The sequence below is a fragment of the Leucopleurus acutus genome (assembly GCF_964270905.1).
Source record: "Leucopleurus acutus genome assembly, chromosome: 1".
Lineage (NCBI taxonomy): Eukaryota > Metazoa > Chordata > Mammalia > Artiodactyla > Delphinidae > Leucopleurus > Leucopleurus acutus.
Genome location: NC_139142.1, coordinates 288708 through 302105, shown reverse-complemented (window position 1 = coordinate 302105; position 13398 = coordinate 288708). Strand labels below are relative to the sequence as shown.

The following is a 13398-nucleotide window of genomic DNA, read 5'->3' as shown; positions in this document are numbered from 1 at the left end:
GCTCCCCCTCAGGGCACTGGCTGCCCCCACGGCACCAGGCAGAGGCCAAGGCCACAGCCTGGAGCTCACAGAGCCCCACCCGGGGGAAGATAAAATGGAGGGCTCGGGGACCTCCAAGACAGCCAGCCTCGACGCGCCCAACTGTCGAGAAGTGGGCCAAACACCACGCACTCAGGCTCCCTCCAGGCCCTGGTCAGGTCCTGCTCCGCACAGGCACAAGGGCGCAGAGGCTTAATGCCACGGCCAGCGGCACTCAGCCTGGAGAAGAGAAAGTGGGCAGGGACCCCTGTGATGGCACTGCCGGGTCCTGCCCAGGTCCTGAGCCGAGCACACCCCAAGATGTGCGGTGAGGACCCAGACAGGCCAGCCTCCACTGGACCCAGGCTAGCTCCCCACAACTCTCTGCCTGCCGGAGGAAACGAAGTCCCCTGCGGGGGCAAAATTACCCACAGTTGCCACAGGTTTTCAAACACTATATCCAGCACTTCGATAAAAATTTACCAAGCATGACAAGAGACAGGACCAAATAACCAAAACCAAAAGAAAACTCAGGCAATAAAAACAGAACCACCGGGCTTCCCTGGTGGCGCAGTGGTTGAGAGCCCGCCTGCCAATGCAGGGGACACAGGTTCTTGCCCCAGTCTGGGACGATCCCACGTGCCGCAGAGCAGCTGGGCCCGTGAGCCATGGCCGCTGAGCCTGTGCGTCCGGAGCCTGTGCTCCGCAACGGGAGAGGCCACAGCAGTGAGATACCCGCGTACCGCAAAAAAAAAAAAAAAACAGAACCACCAATGACCCCACTGTTGGAGTTACTAAAGGCTTTCATTTAACTGCAGAGACGGAGAATTTTACCAAAGAACTGGAATCTAATCTAAAGAATCTAATGTAAAACAATCATTGAAGTCAGGAAGTTAACAGATGGGTTTAACAACCAGTTGGACACTGCAAAGGAAAGAATGAAAGAACTCAAGACAGGTCACTGGACAATATTCAGAGTGAAACAGAGACAGGACAAATTTAAAAAACGGAATGGAAAATACACAACACAACCTGAGACATAAGGAAAGGGTCTAACGTGTGTGCAACTGGGATCCTAGAAAGGGAACAGAGAAAGAACGGCAGAGAAATGTCTGAAAAGATACCTCCCAAGATTTCCCCAAAACAGACAAAAGACATTAAGTCACAAATACCAGAAGTTCTACAAATAACAAGCTGGACAAATACAAAGGAAACCACATCTAAGTACATCAGAGTCAAACCCCTGAAAGAAAAACAAAGATATTTCTTAGAAGCAGGTAGTGATAAGAGATGGTAACTTTCAAACAGTGACAAGACGATGTAACGCCCACTCCACAGCACCACAGAAGGCAGAAGGCAGAAGCGGGATGACAGCAGTAAAGCTCCAGGAGAAACACCTGCTGCCCCAGAAGTCCACACTCACTGAAAATACCTTTCAAAATGAGGACAAAACAAAGATGTTTTCACATAAACAAAAGCTGAAGGAGTCTTTTCCTAGGAGGCATACTGTTTTTCAGACAGAGGACAATGATCCCAGATGAAACCACAGAAACACAGGAATGGAAAGGGTCAGAGCAGGTAGGTGTGAGTGAACACACTAACGGCTGGGGAAGCAATGCCCACAGCGCCCCTAGCAGGGCCCGGAAGAGCATGTCCTGTCAGGAAAGGCCAGCTTCTAACTTAAGGTCAAGGGCACAGGACACAGTCTCTAGGGTAACCACCAAAGCAGTAATAAGTAAATAAATAACAAAGTATTTGAAGGAAAACAGAATAACGAAATACTTGACTAAGAGGTTGTAAGAAAGGAAAAACAGAGAACAAATAGAAAAATAGTAAGATATTAGAATTAAATTCAAATATATCAATAAGCACACTGAACTTAAATGGATGAAATTCTCCAATAAAAAATACTTTAAGACTTGGGCTTCCCTGGTGGCGCAGTGGTTGGGAGTCCGCCTGCCGATGCAGGGGACACGGGTTCATGCCCCGGTCTGGGAAGATCCCACATGCCGTGGAGTGGCTGGGCCCGTGAGCCATGGCCGCTGAGCCTGCGCGTCCAGAGCCTGTGCTCCGCAGCGGGAGAGGCCACAGCAGTGAGAGGCCCGCATACCACAAAAAAAAAAAAAAAAAAAAAAAAATTTTAAGATGATAAAAAAATTAGACAAATACACACAATTATGTAACCGAGCAGGACCCTGTGGGGCCTTCCCAGAACAGGACTCCTCCACCTCAGACAAGCCGCCCACCTGCCTCTCGTCTGTAGAAAAACTTTTAGTCAAAGAATAAATTTAACCAGAGCAGTGAAGAAAATTGCAGAAAGAAAGGAAAACAGTCAAGCAAGACAAAATAATAATAGTTTAGCCATTAAACAAAGTCAAGGACCTTTAGTTCCTCCTCAAGGGTGAGAGATACTGTTCTGAGCCACCGTCCTTGACACGTTTTACAGATACTGAAACCCCCACCAGGTGGAAGAAGTTAACTGCATGCTGCCCCCAAGCACGGAGACCCCAGACCAGTCGGAACCAGAAGGCTGAGGATGTTGACTCCCGACTAGCTCTCCAACAACCAATCAGAAAAGCGTCCATGAGCTGATCACGCCCCCCACAACCCCCTCCCCAACTCTGTCTTTAAAAACCTTTCCCTGAAAGCCTCTGGGGAGTTAGGCTCTGCTGAGCATTAGCTGCCTGGACTCCTTGCTTGGCGCCTGCAATAAACCCTGCACTTTCCTTCACCACAACCAGTGTCAGCAGGTTGGCTTTACTGCGTGTGGGCAAGAGGACCTAAGTTTGGTTCAGTAGCAGTTATATGCTGCTTATGAGAGACATTAAATATATCATGAAGGATTGAATTTTAAAATATGGGAAAAGACAGACCACGCACATACTCAGCAAAAGAAAGCGGGTATAGTTATACTAACACCCAACACAGCAGAATTTAAGGGGAAAAGCGTTTGGTGATAAAGAGGGACATTTTATAACGTTAAGTGTCATTTCCACCAGGAAGATACAGGATCCTGAATCTGTATCCTCTTAACACAGCATCAGAATATAATGGGAGGGCTTCCCTGGTGGCACAGTGGTTAAGAATCCGCCTGCCAATGCAAGGGACACGGGTTCGAGCCCTGGTCCGGGAAGATCCCACAAGCCACGGAGCAACTAAGCCCGTAAGCCACAACTACTGGGCCTGCACTCTAGAACCCGCAAGCCACAACTACTGAAGCTCATGCGCCTAGAGCCCGTGCTCCGCAACAAGAGAAGCCACCGCAATGAGAAGCCCGTGCACCGCAGGAAGAGTAGCCCCCACTCGCCACAACTAGAGAAAAGCCCACGCACAGCAATGAAGACCCAACGCAGCCAAAAAGAACAAAAAATAAATATAATAAAATAAATTTATTAAAAAAAAAAGAATATAATGGGAAACCAACAAGATAAAAGGAAAAGTAGATAAGTCCACATCTGCAGTGGGAGTTTTAACACTCTTCTTTAGAACAAGGGGACCGAAAAATCAGTAAGGATGATTTGAACGGGACTAACCAACTTGACCTAATGGACATTTATAGACCGCTCCACCCAACAGGTGCAGATACCCATTCCTTTGAAGTGCACATGACGCGGCCACCAAAATAGACCATGCACTGAGCTGTAAATCAAATCTCAGCACACTGGGAAAAAAGGGAAATCATTCAGTGTTTGTCCTCTGACCACAATGGGATTATACTAGAAACTGATAACACAGAGATAATAGAAAACTCCCAACAGTTTTCAAAACAAGTGGTACACTTGTAAATGACTTAATATCTTAAAGAAATAAAAATGGAAATTAGAAAATATTTTGAACTGATCATAGTAAAAATGTGACACATCAAAACTGTGTGATGTAACTAAAACCTGCCTATAGAGAAATTTATAGTCTCAAATGCTTATGTTAGGAGAAACAGAAAAAATGAAAATCAAGAACCTAAGAAAGCTGAAAATAGTAAATTAAACTGAAAGAATCTAGAAGGAACGAAATAATAAAAGTAAATCAATGAAATATAAGATAAACGTACAATACAGATAAACAACACAGCGGAAGTCTGGTTCTTTAAGAAGGCTGGTAAGAGCGCTGGTGAGGCTGCAGAGGAACTGGAGCCCTCCTACACTGCTGGCAGGAATGCAAGATGGTCCAGCTACTTTGGAAAGCAGTCCAGCCGTGCCTCACAGTTAAACACAGAGCTCCAATGATAGCTTACACGATCCCATGTACATGAATTGTCCAGAACGGCAAACACAGAGTGGCAGAAAGCAGACTGCTGCTTGTTTAGGACTGGTGGCACGAGAGACATGCTTCCTGAGGCGATGACAATGCTCTAGCGTTGACCGTGGGGATGGCTGCACACTTGTGTGCATGTAACTGAAAACCAGTGACTTGCACAACATAACGGGTGAATTTCATCTCAACAAAGCCATTACCAAGGAAAAGACTAATAAAACTGGCAACCCCCTAGCAACATGGAGCAAAGAAAAAAAAGGCAAAATTACAAACATAAGACATGACAGAGGGGTCGTCACTACAAGTGCCGCAGACACGAAAGGGACACCGGGAATGTTAAGGATAACTTTACTCTGATACATCTGGTCTCTGAAGTGACACAGACAAAGCCTTTGCAAAATACAACCTAGCAAAACTGGAATGAGAAGCAGAAAGGCTGGCTAGTTCCACATCTACTATAGAAATTGAAGCCACAAGTACGATCTTACCACAAAGAAAGCTAAAGGTCCCGATGGCTTCACTGTGAGTTTTCCCAAACATTTCAAGAGGAAACAGTACTGGTCACCACTGGACTGCCCAGGGTGCAGAGCACGAGGGGGCACCTCCCAGCGGTGTCGGGGCAAGCACGGCTGCGACACACCCAGTTGATGAGGACACTGCAAGAACACAGGCCACCTGCACAGCTCCACCCAAAATACCAGCAATACCTGGAGAGGGTAACTTGGCATGACCACATCTGGGTATGCAAGGGTGCTTTAACCTTAAAAATCAGTCCGTGTGGTGGTCCAACGGTTAGGACTCCAAGCTCCCACTGCCGGGGGCCCAGGTTAGATCCCTGGTCGGGGAACTAAGCTCCCGAAAGCCGCGTGGTATGGTACCCCCCCAAAAAATCGGTCAGTGTAATTCACCTCGGCGCAGATTAAGGGGAAAAACCCCACATGATGATCATACCAATACATACACAGACGACTCAACACCCTTCACTATAAAAGCTCCTGGCAATTGGGGAAAAGGAAACACCTTCAACCTGTTACCAGATAAAGGCATCTTAGAGCAGACGTCTAAGGCGCTGGAAACGCTCTCGGGAGCCAGGACAGAGCCGAGGACACCCCCGCTCCCGCGCCCTGCTTCACCCCTTCACACCCCACGGGGCACCACAGGCATGCAGACAGCCAAGAGAAACACACGACGGGCATACAGATCAGAAGGGAGCAACTAAAACTGGCAGCAGACACAACTGTATACATTAAGAAAACAAAACAAGAGGGCTTCCCTGGTGGCGCAGTGGTTAAGAATCTGCCTGCCAATGTAGGGGACACGGGTTCGAGCCCTGGTCTGGGAAGATCCCACATGCCACGGAGCAACTAAGCCCATGCGCCACAACTACTGAGCCTGCACTCTAGAGCCCGCAAGCCACAACTACTGAGCCCACATTCCCCAACGACTGAAGCCCATGCGCCTAGAGCCCATGCTCTGCAACAAGAAAAGCCACCGCAATGAGAAGTCCACACACCGCAACAAAGAGCAGCCCCCGCTCGCCGCAACTAGATAAAGTTCGCACGCAGCAATGAAGACCCAACGCAGTCAAAAATAAATAAATAAATAAAATTTTAAAAAAAAGAAAAAGAAAACAAAACAAGAGATCCCAAAGCTCAATTAGTAAGACTACTCAATGAGTTTTGTATTTTTAGCTATAACATCAACATACCTCAACTGTACTTCTATACACTGGAAACAAAAGATACCATTTACCCTAGCTCGAAACACAAATATTTAGGAATAAATCTAACGAACAAAGTGTAAGACCTCCTCATCAAAAATGAGAGAAAGCAGAGAACACCTCAAGAAATAAGGGAGGGCTTCCCTGGTGGCGCAGTGGTTGGGAATCCGCCTGCCAATGCAGGGGACACGGGTTTGAGCCCTGGTTCGGGAAGATCCCACATGCCACGGAGCAACTAAGCCCGTGCGCCACAACTGCTGAGTCTGTGCTCTGGAGCCACAAGCCACAACTGCTGAGCCAGCACGCCTAGAGCCCATGCTCCGCAACAGGAGAAACCGCCGCAATGAGAGGCCCACACACTGCAGGGAAGACTGGCCCCTGCTCGCCGCAGCTAGAGAGAAGCCCACACGCAGCAAAGAAGACCCAACGCAGCCAAAAATATAAAATAAATAAATTTAAAAAAAGAAAGGGGCTTCCCTGGTGGCGCAGTGGTTGAGAGTCCGCCTGCCGATGCAGGGGACACGGGTTCGTGCCCCGGTCCGGGAAGATCCCACATGCTGCGGAGTGGCTGGGCCTATGAGCCATGGCCGCTGAGCCTGCACGTCCGGAGCCTGTGCTCCACAACGGGAGAGGCCACAACAGTGAGAGGCCCGCGTACCGAAAAAAAAAAAAAAAAAAAAAGAAAGAAGGGATATTGATCGATTGGAAGATTCAGTATTGTTAAAATGAATGTCAATTTTCCCCAAATTGATCCACAAACCCCAATCAGAATCCCAGAAGTTTTTTTTACAGAAATAGACAATCTGATTTAAAAATTTATACAGAAAAACAGAGGGCCACGAACAGCCCAGACACCCCTGAGGCAGAAGAACAGCTGGGATTCAAGGTCTCATGCCACAGATCCTGAGACAGGTTATAAACCCGCCATACTGAAAACAGTCTGGTATTGGCACAAACAGACCAACAGAAGGGGTCAGGGACAGCAGCAACAGGCCCCCACCTAAGATCAAAACAGTGGTGCCACCACTGTGCGCTGGGAGGAATGGCTGTCAACAGGTGGCACCTTGTCACCTGGACACCCAGTGGAAAGCAGCAAACTCTGACCATCTCCTCACAACAGACACACAGACCAACCCCTTAGAAGTCCTCAATCCAATGGGAAATGTAAAACCAAAAGCTTCCAGGAGGGAACACGGGAGAATATTTCCAGGATTTGGGACAAAGATTTCTTAAACGGGACACAAAAACATTAATCACAAAGGAGAACAGGGATAAATTGTACTTCATTAGAATTAAGAGCTCTGTTCATCAAAAGATACTGCTGAGAGGTGGAGGGCAGCCAGGACGGGGAGGCTACCTTCCACGCAGATGCCCAGCCCCGGCCTCGGCCCAGGACATGCCTGCTGGACCCCAGGGTGTGCCCATGCTCAGCATTACTGGATGCTGGCAGGCAGGACACACTGGCCAGCAGGTCACAGAGCTCCAGAGGCCCAAGGCTGGCCAACACTGGGCGGTCCTCTCCATCTCTGCCTGTCATGGGTTTGAATTTGCAACTTCCTCCTGCCCAGTGATGCTGCGTGCCTGCCGACAAATGCTAATCAGCCCCCCTGAGGCCTTCTTTTGACCACATACTCTCTGCATGATACCACAGATACATAACATCGTATCATACATTCGCCCAGACCCACGTAACGTACACCACCAAGAGTGAGCCCCGAGGTAAACAAACCGTGGGCGCTGGGTGACGATGAGGCGTCACTGTGGGTTCACCATCGGGAACAATGCACCGCTCTAGGGGATGTCCATCCTGGGCGATGCTGTGCTTGTGTGGGGACTGGGGGGTATGGGAAATCTCTGTACCCTCCTCTCAATTTCACTGTGAACCTAAAACTGCTCTTAAAAATAAAGTCTATTCAGGGCTTCCCTGGTGGCGCAGTGGTTGAGAATCCGCCTGCCAATGCAGGGCACACGGGTTCGAGCCCTGGTCCGGCAAGATCCCACATGCTGCAGAGCGGCTAAGCCCATGGGCCACAACTACTGAGGCCCGCACACCTAGAGCCCGTGCTCCACAACGGGAGAAGCCACTGCGATGAGAGGCCTGTGCACCGCAACAAAGAGTAGCCCCCGCTCGCTGCAACTAGAGAAAGCCCGTGCACAGCAACGAAGACCCAACACAGCCATAAATAAATAAATTAATTAATTAATTAAAAAAATTTTTTTTCTTCAATTCTTAGGTTGTCCCTGGGGAGGCAAGCAGAGGGGGAGGGGCGGAGGGAAGCAGGTAATGGTAGGCTGGGGAGAAGGGAGTCCCCAGCTTCACTGCCCTCCAAGAAAGAAGATCCCCAGGTGAACCTGAGAAGAGGGACAGAAGCTCATTCTGGAAGCCCCCCCGCCCCAGATCTGCAGACCAGAACCCGCTGTTAACAAGACCCTGGGTGTCTGAAGCCTGGGAGAGAAGAAGATCTGAAGGTCACGGTGGGCAGGACACGGCTGTGGCCGTGGGCACGCTCTACACAGAAAGGGTGAGAGATGACAGCAGCCTCCTGGCCTAGACCACTGCTAGGGCTCACTTGCTCATACACAGGCCTGCTGGCAGTTCGGCTGGAACCCAATAAATACCAAAGACTTAAAAAATAGCTGTGGGCAAAAACACACCTCCCATGGATGTGTTTCACGAAAAGTTGTGGTGAGATTTCCCTAGTGGCACAGTGGATAAGACTCCACGCTCCCAATACAGGGGGTCCGGGTTCGATCCCTGGTCCTGGAACTAGATTCCACATGCATGCCGCAACTAAACGTTCACATGCCACAACTAAGGAGCCCACGTGCTGCAACTAAGGAGCTGGCAAGCCACAACTAAGGAGCCCACGAGCCACAACTAAGGAGCCCGCCTGCCGCAACTAAGACCCAGTGCAACCAAATAAATAAATAAATAAATAAATAACTTCCCTGGCGGTCCAGTGGTTAAGACTTTGCCTTCAAATGCAGGGAGTGCAGGTTCAATCCCTGGTCAGGGAGCTAAGATCCCACATGGCTCAAGGCCAAAAAAATCAAAACATAAAACAGAAGCAATATTGTAACAAATTCAATAGGGACTTTGAAGATAGCTTATGTTAAAAAAAAAAGGGGGGGGGGATTCCCTGGTGGTCCAGTAGTTAAGACTCTGCGCTCCCAATGCAAGGGGCTTGGGTTCGATCCCTGCTCTGGGAACTAGATCCCGCATGCATGCCACCACTAAGAGTTTGCATGATGCTACTGAAGATCCCACATGCCACACTGAAGACCCCACGTGCTGCAACTAAAACCTGGTACAGCCAAAACAGATAAATAAATAAATATTTTAAAATACATAAATAAATAAATTTTTAAAAAGCTGCAGTAACCATCTGGACACACAGCTCGGGAAGATGCACTGGCTGGGTCACCGGCCTGGCAGCAACAGGGGTGTCTACTCACAGCCTGAAAGTTTCTGCCAAATACCCACCCAGGGACAGACGGTCTAGAGAGCAGGTCTCTCCTCAGCCTGCCCCGGCGAGGGCTTTACCCTCTGTGGGTCGGGGTGGGGGGGGAGGCGCTGTCTGCAGGGCCGGTGCAGCCCCAGGCAGCAGAAACAGGAGGGCAACCTGGGGCAAGGAGAGGAGAGTGAATGAAGCCTTCAGATGCGCTCTAGGGGCTTGGAATTCACGTGGAAGGAAAGGAGGTGGCACTGGTGGGCGTCGGACAAGTCTGGGGACCCCACTGGGGGATGGAGGCAGGGGAGTGTCGCCAACCAGAAGAGGACAGAGAAGACCGTGTCACACTTGTGCCCCCCCCCGCCGCCCCCAAACGGCCATCCTGAGGGGACCACCGGCAGGCCCAGCGGCCAGAGTGCTGGACTCCCCGCACACTGCTGTCTCATCTTCAACAGCTTCACGAGGTCAAAGTCAGGGCCACAAATGCACCTGTTCAAGATGTACACTTCAATGGCTCTTAGTCTATTTACAGAGCTATGCAAACATCACCATAATCTAACTTAAGGACATTTTTATCCCTCAAAAAGAACCGCCCCTACCCCCACCCCACCCCCGTCACCACCCCCAGTCCCCGGCACCCACGGATCTGCTCTGTCTGGATCTGCCTCATCTGGACGTTTGGTATTCAGGGAATCACACAACGTGCGGCCTCCAGTGCGGCTCCTCCACGGGGCGCCGCGCCGCATCCAGGGTCACGTTCCTCTGCAGGTAGCATGCCGCTCCACCGTGTGGGAGGCACCCACCCCTCGGGTGTGGGCGAGCCGGGGCTGCTGTGGGCGGGAGGGGCGGGGCTGCTGGCCCCCCCCCCCCCCCCCCCCCGCTCACTCTCCTCCACCCGGGGGCGGGGCCACGTCTGGACCCCTGCACGAGGTGCCCGCCCCTTCGCCCCAGGGGGGCGGGAAGAGCGCGAGGCGGGCAATGGAGCAGCCGCCTCCAGAGCCCCGCCCGCCCGTACACCTGTGTCCGCTCCCCAACCGCCCCTGCGGCCCCCGCGGCTCCGGCTCCGGCTCGGGCCACGCTCAGGAGGCAGAGCGGGGCCCTGACCCGAGCGCCCGCACCTCCCTGCAGCCCCCCCCCGGCTCCCCACCCCGCCCGAGCCAGGCCGGGGCAGGCCTCGCCGCGGGGCAAGGCGGTGACCACGGACGGAGCTCCACTGCGCCACCTCGTGGGACCGCCAGAGCGCGCAGCTTCATCCCGTCAAGCAACAAACGCTTTTATGCTGAAACGGTACCTTTCAAAAACTGAAAGACATTTTAGTGAAAGATTCTGATATTGAGGGTCGCCCACCCACGCACCCTGTCTCGAGGACCCTTCCAGCACTCCATGCAAACGGGGGCGACGGCCAGGCCACCCGCCATCGGGGAAAGCCTGCGCGGCACACGGAAGGAACAGCAGGGGAGGAGAGAGCTCGAAGACGCCACCGCTCCCACGAGAGCCTCGCAGGACCGCCTCACAAGGAAGGGTGAGGATAACACGGAGCTGCTCCAGCTGAAACCATGAAAGCAGAAACGCAGGCCTGGCTGGAAGATGAACTCTCTCAAAGCAGAAGGTAAGTAAGTGGGAAACAGGAAAGGAGACCAGAAGACAGGTCAGCAGGGCAGCAGAGTGAACAAAGAAGACACAAAGGGAGAAGCCACAGTGACTCCAGAAGCCGGAGACGGGAGGCCGCGGGGGAGGGGCCGCCGGGGGCACCGCACGTGGGCCTCTGAGCCTGAAGACGAACAGGAGGTGCTGCAGCCCGGAGAGCAACGCAGCGCCCCCCGAGGACGCCGAGCCAGGGCGCCCACCTGTCCCACAGGCGCGCGGGGCGCAGGGGGACTAGGGCACCACTGCCCAAGTGCTGGGGAGACCAGTTTGCAGCCCAGAATCCTGCCAGACTATCCCCAAGGCTTGGGCAGAAGGAAGACCACAGGGGGTCAGATGCTCAGAGGCGCCCGTTCTCAGAAGCCACGGGGCACGTGCTGTCACATAAGTACGAGGACACAGGGCCAGGAGCGTGGGTCCTGCAAGGAGAGGCGAGGGGAAAAGAGACACGAGGAGGCAGCGAGAGCAGAGGCCAAGCGGAGGGGCCAGAAAGCCCCAGAAGGCCCTCTTCAGGAAGGCGCGATGGACAGAATTCCTGACACACGCAGACGCCCGCAGGGCAGCGGAGGGCGCCCCACCGTCCAGGCACAAGGGGAGAGCAGAGCACCGTGCTCTCGGAGAAGGCGGGGCTGGCGAGGAGGGGATGAGGTCAGCAGCCCCTCGGGACACCGGCCTGGCTACAACTGGCCAACCGCAGGAGGATGCTGAAGAGTCCTCCCCAAGGGCCGAGGGGGGACGGCACCCAGCTGCCCAGCTCCTCAATCTGTGAAAGTCTCCTATCCGTCCAGACGGTCAATCCAACGAGGTGCTCCAATTAAACACAAACACGAGCTACCGGGACACGGAGCCCGACAGCAGAGGGAGGCTGACCAAGCGCCCAGATGGGGTCCTCCAAGAGGCCCCAGAGCAAAGGATACGCGGGGTGCCCTCCGTCCGGCACACCAGGTAGAGGCAGGCCGCGGTCACGTGGGCCATCTTCCGGCCACGGGTCAGGTGCTTGCTCACGGCCATCTTGAAGAAGTTGAAGGCTGTGTCCAGGCAGTGTTGGTTCAGCTGCAGCTGGTTCCCCAGGTGATGGATCTGACGCCTCCCTAGGACACAACGTGAAACGTTACCGCGGGTTCCCAACTGTCCGTTAACTGACGACTTTGTTAAAAATAACAGGGTCACACGACCGCCTCAGCAATTTAAGATGGAAAGTGAAGATCTACCCTTTTCCTTTTACACTTTCAAGTTCACTTTTTGCACGAGCTCCAGTAAAATTTTATGTGTGGACACTGGATGCAAATTTCCTATTATTTCACGTGCTGTGAGACGCTCTCCTCCAGGCTGGAGTGGCATCAGGCCCAGGGGGCAAGGGCCCTTCTCAAGGGCCCTGAGCTCAGTGTGTCTGGAAAGGGCTCTGTGCAGGCCGGCCAGCCTGGTGCTGAACACCATTAAACAATATGGCCAGCAAGTTCCACACACTCAACCTCAAACGCCCCCTCCCCGTGGGTGAGCTCCCCAGGCTCTGCCTCCTGCTCCCACAGCCAGGGGGTGGGTCACGCCCACCCAGCCTTCCCTAAGGGCCCCCCGCCAGCCTCGGTGAGGCCACGGACAGCACAGGCAGATTCGGGGAGGGAGGGGCGCGGGCCCTCGCACGGCCAGGATGTCGGCTGACCCGGGCCACAGTCTGCGTCCACACCTCTTAATGAAGCAAGGCCATCTCAGAAGCTATGGGCCAAAAGACGGCAGCAAGAGAGGAAGCAGACATGCTGCCCACACACCAGCGAGTCATCGTGGGCCATCCCGCACCGGCAGCGCGTTGCCCTTGTGAGCCAGAGCGCCCACAGCTTCCTACGTCTCTGCTCCAGGCCCAGCCCACACCCACCTCCATGTGCTGTGTTGGCACAGCGAGCAGACAGGTCCCAGCACAGACTCCAGTTCCACCCAGTGTCCTTGGCACCCGAGACCCTCTCTCCTCTGGCGAAGGCCGCCCTACGCTGAGCCAGGGACCTCTGCTTCGCCCACAAAGAGCTAAGAGCCGATTCCGCTGCGCTCTTTGACAAGGACCATGGGCTCAGGGAAGCGAGGGCTGTGTGGTCTCCTCCAGCCTCGGCCGCTAACGGTATGGCCCACACACCCCACACACGCCAACACTGACCGCCGGCCAAAGGTGGGCACCCAGGGAGCCAGCGCCCTGGGGAGCCGGCCACAGGCACGCAGGCTGGCAGCCCAGGGACGGGCCTGACGACCGTGGCATCAGGCAGTCAGCATGTCCCAGAAGCGTCCCTGCCCTTTGTGGCCCTGCTCCCTCGACCCCCAGCAAAGCTC

General features: G+C 53.2%; 1 protein-coding gene across 3 annotated transcripts in view; it reads right to left on the bottom strand.

Annotated features, from left to right (window-relative positions):
* Window positions 1-13398, bottom strand: part of BRF1 (BRF1 general transcription factor IIIB subunit) — a 71914-nt gene that overhangs the window by 32666 nt on the left and 25850 nt on the right. For 2 of the 3 annotated variants that reach the window (XM_082853677.1, XM_082853678.1), the window contains exon 3: window positions 12003-12176. The exons of the other annotated variant lie outside the window; for it this stretch is intronic. In XM_082853677.1, the coding sequence (XP_082709803.1) occupies window positions 12003-12176 (174 nt within the window). The remainder of the gene's footprint in view (window positions 1-12002; window positions 12177-13398) is intronic. 3 annotated transcript variants of the gene reach the window in all.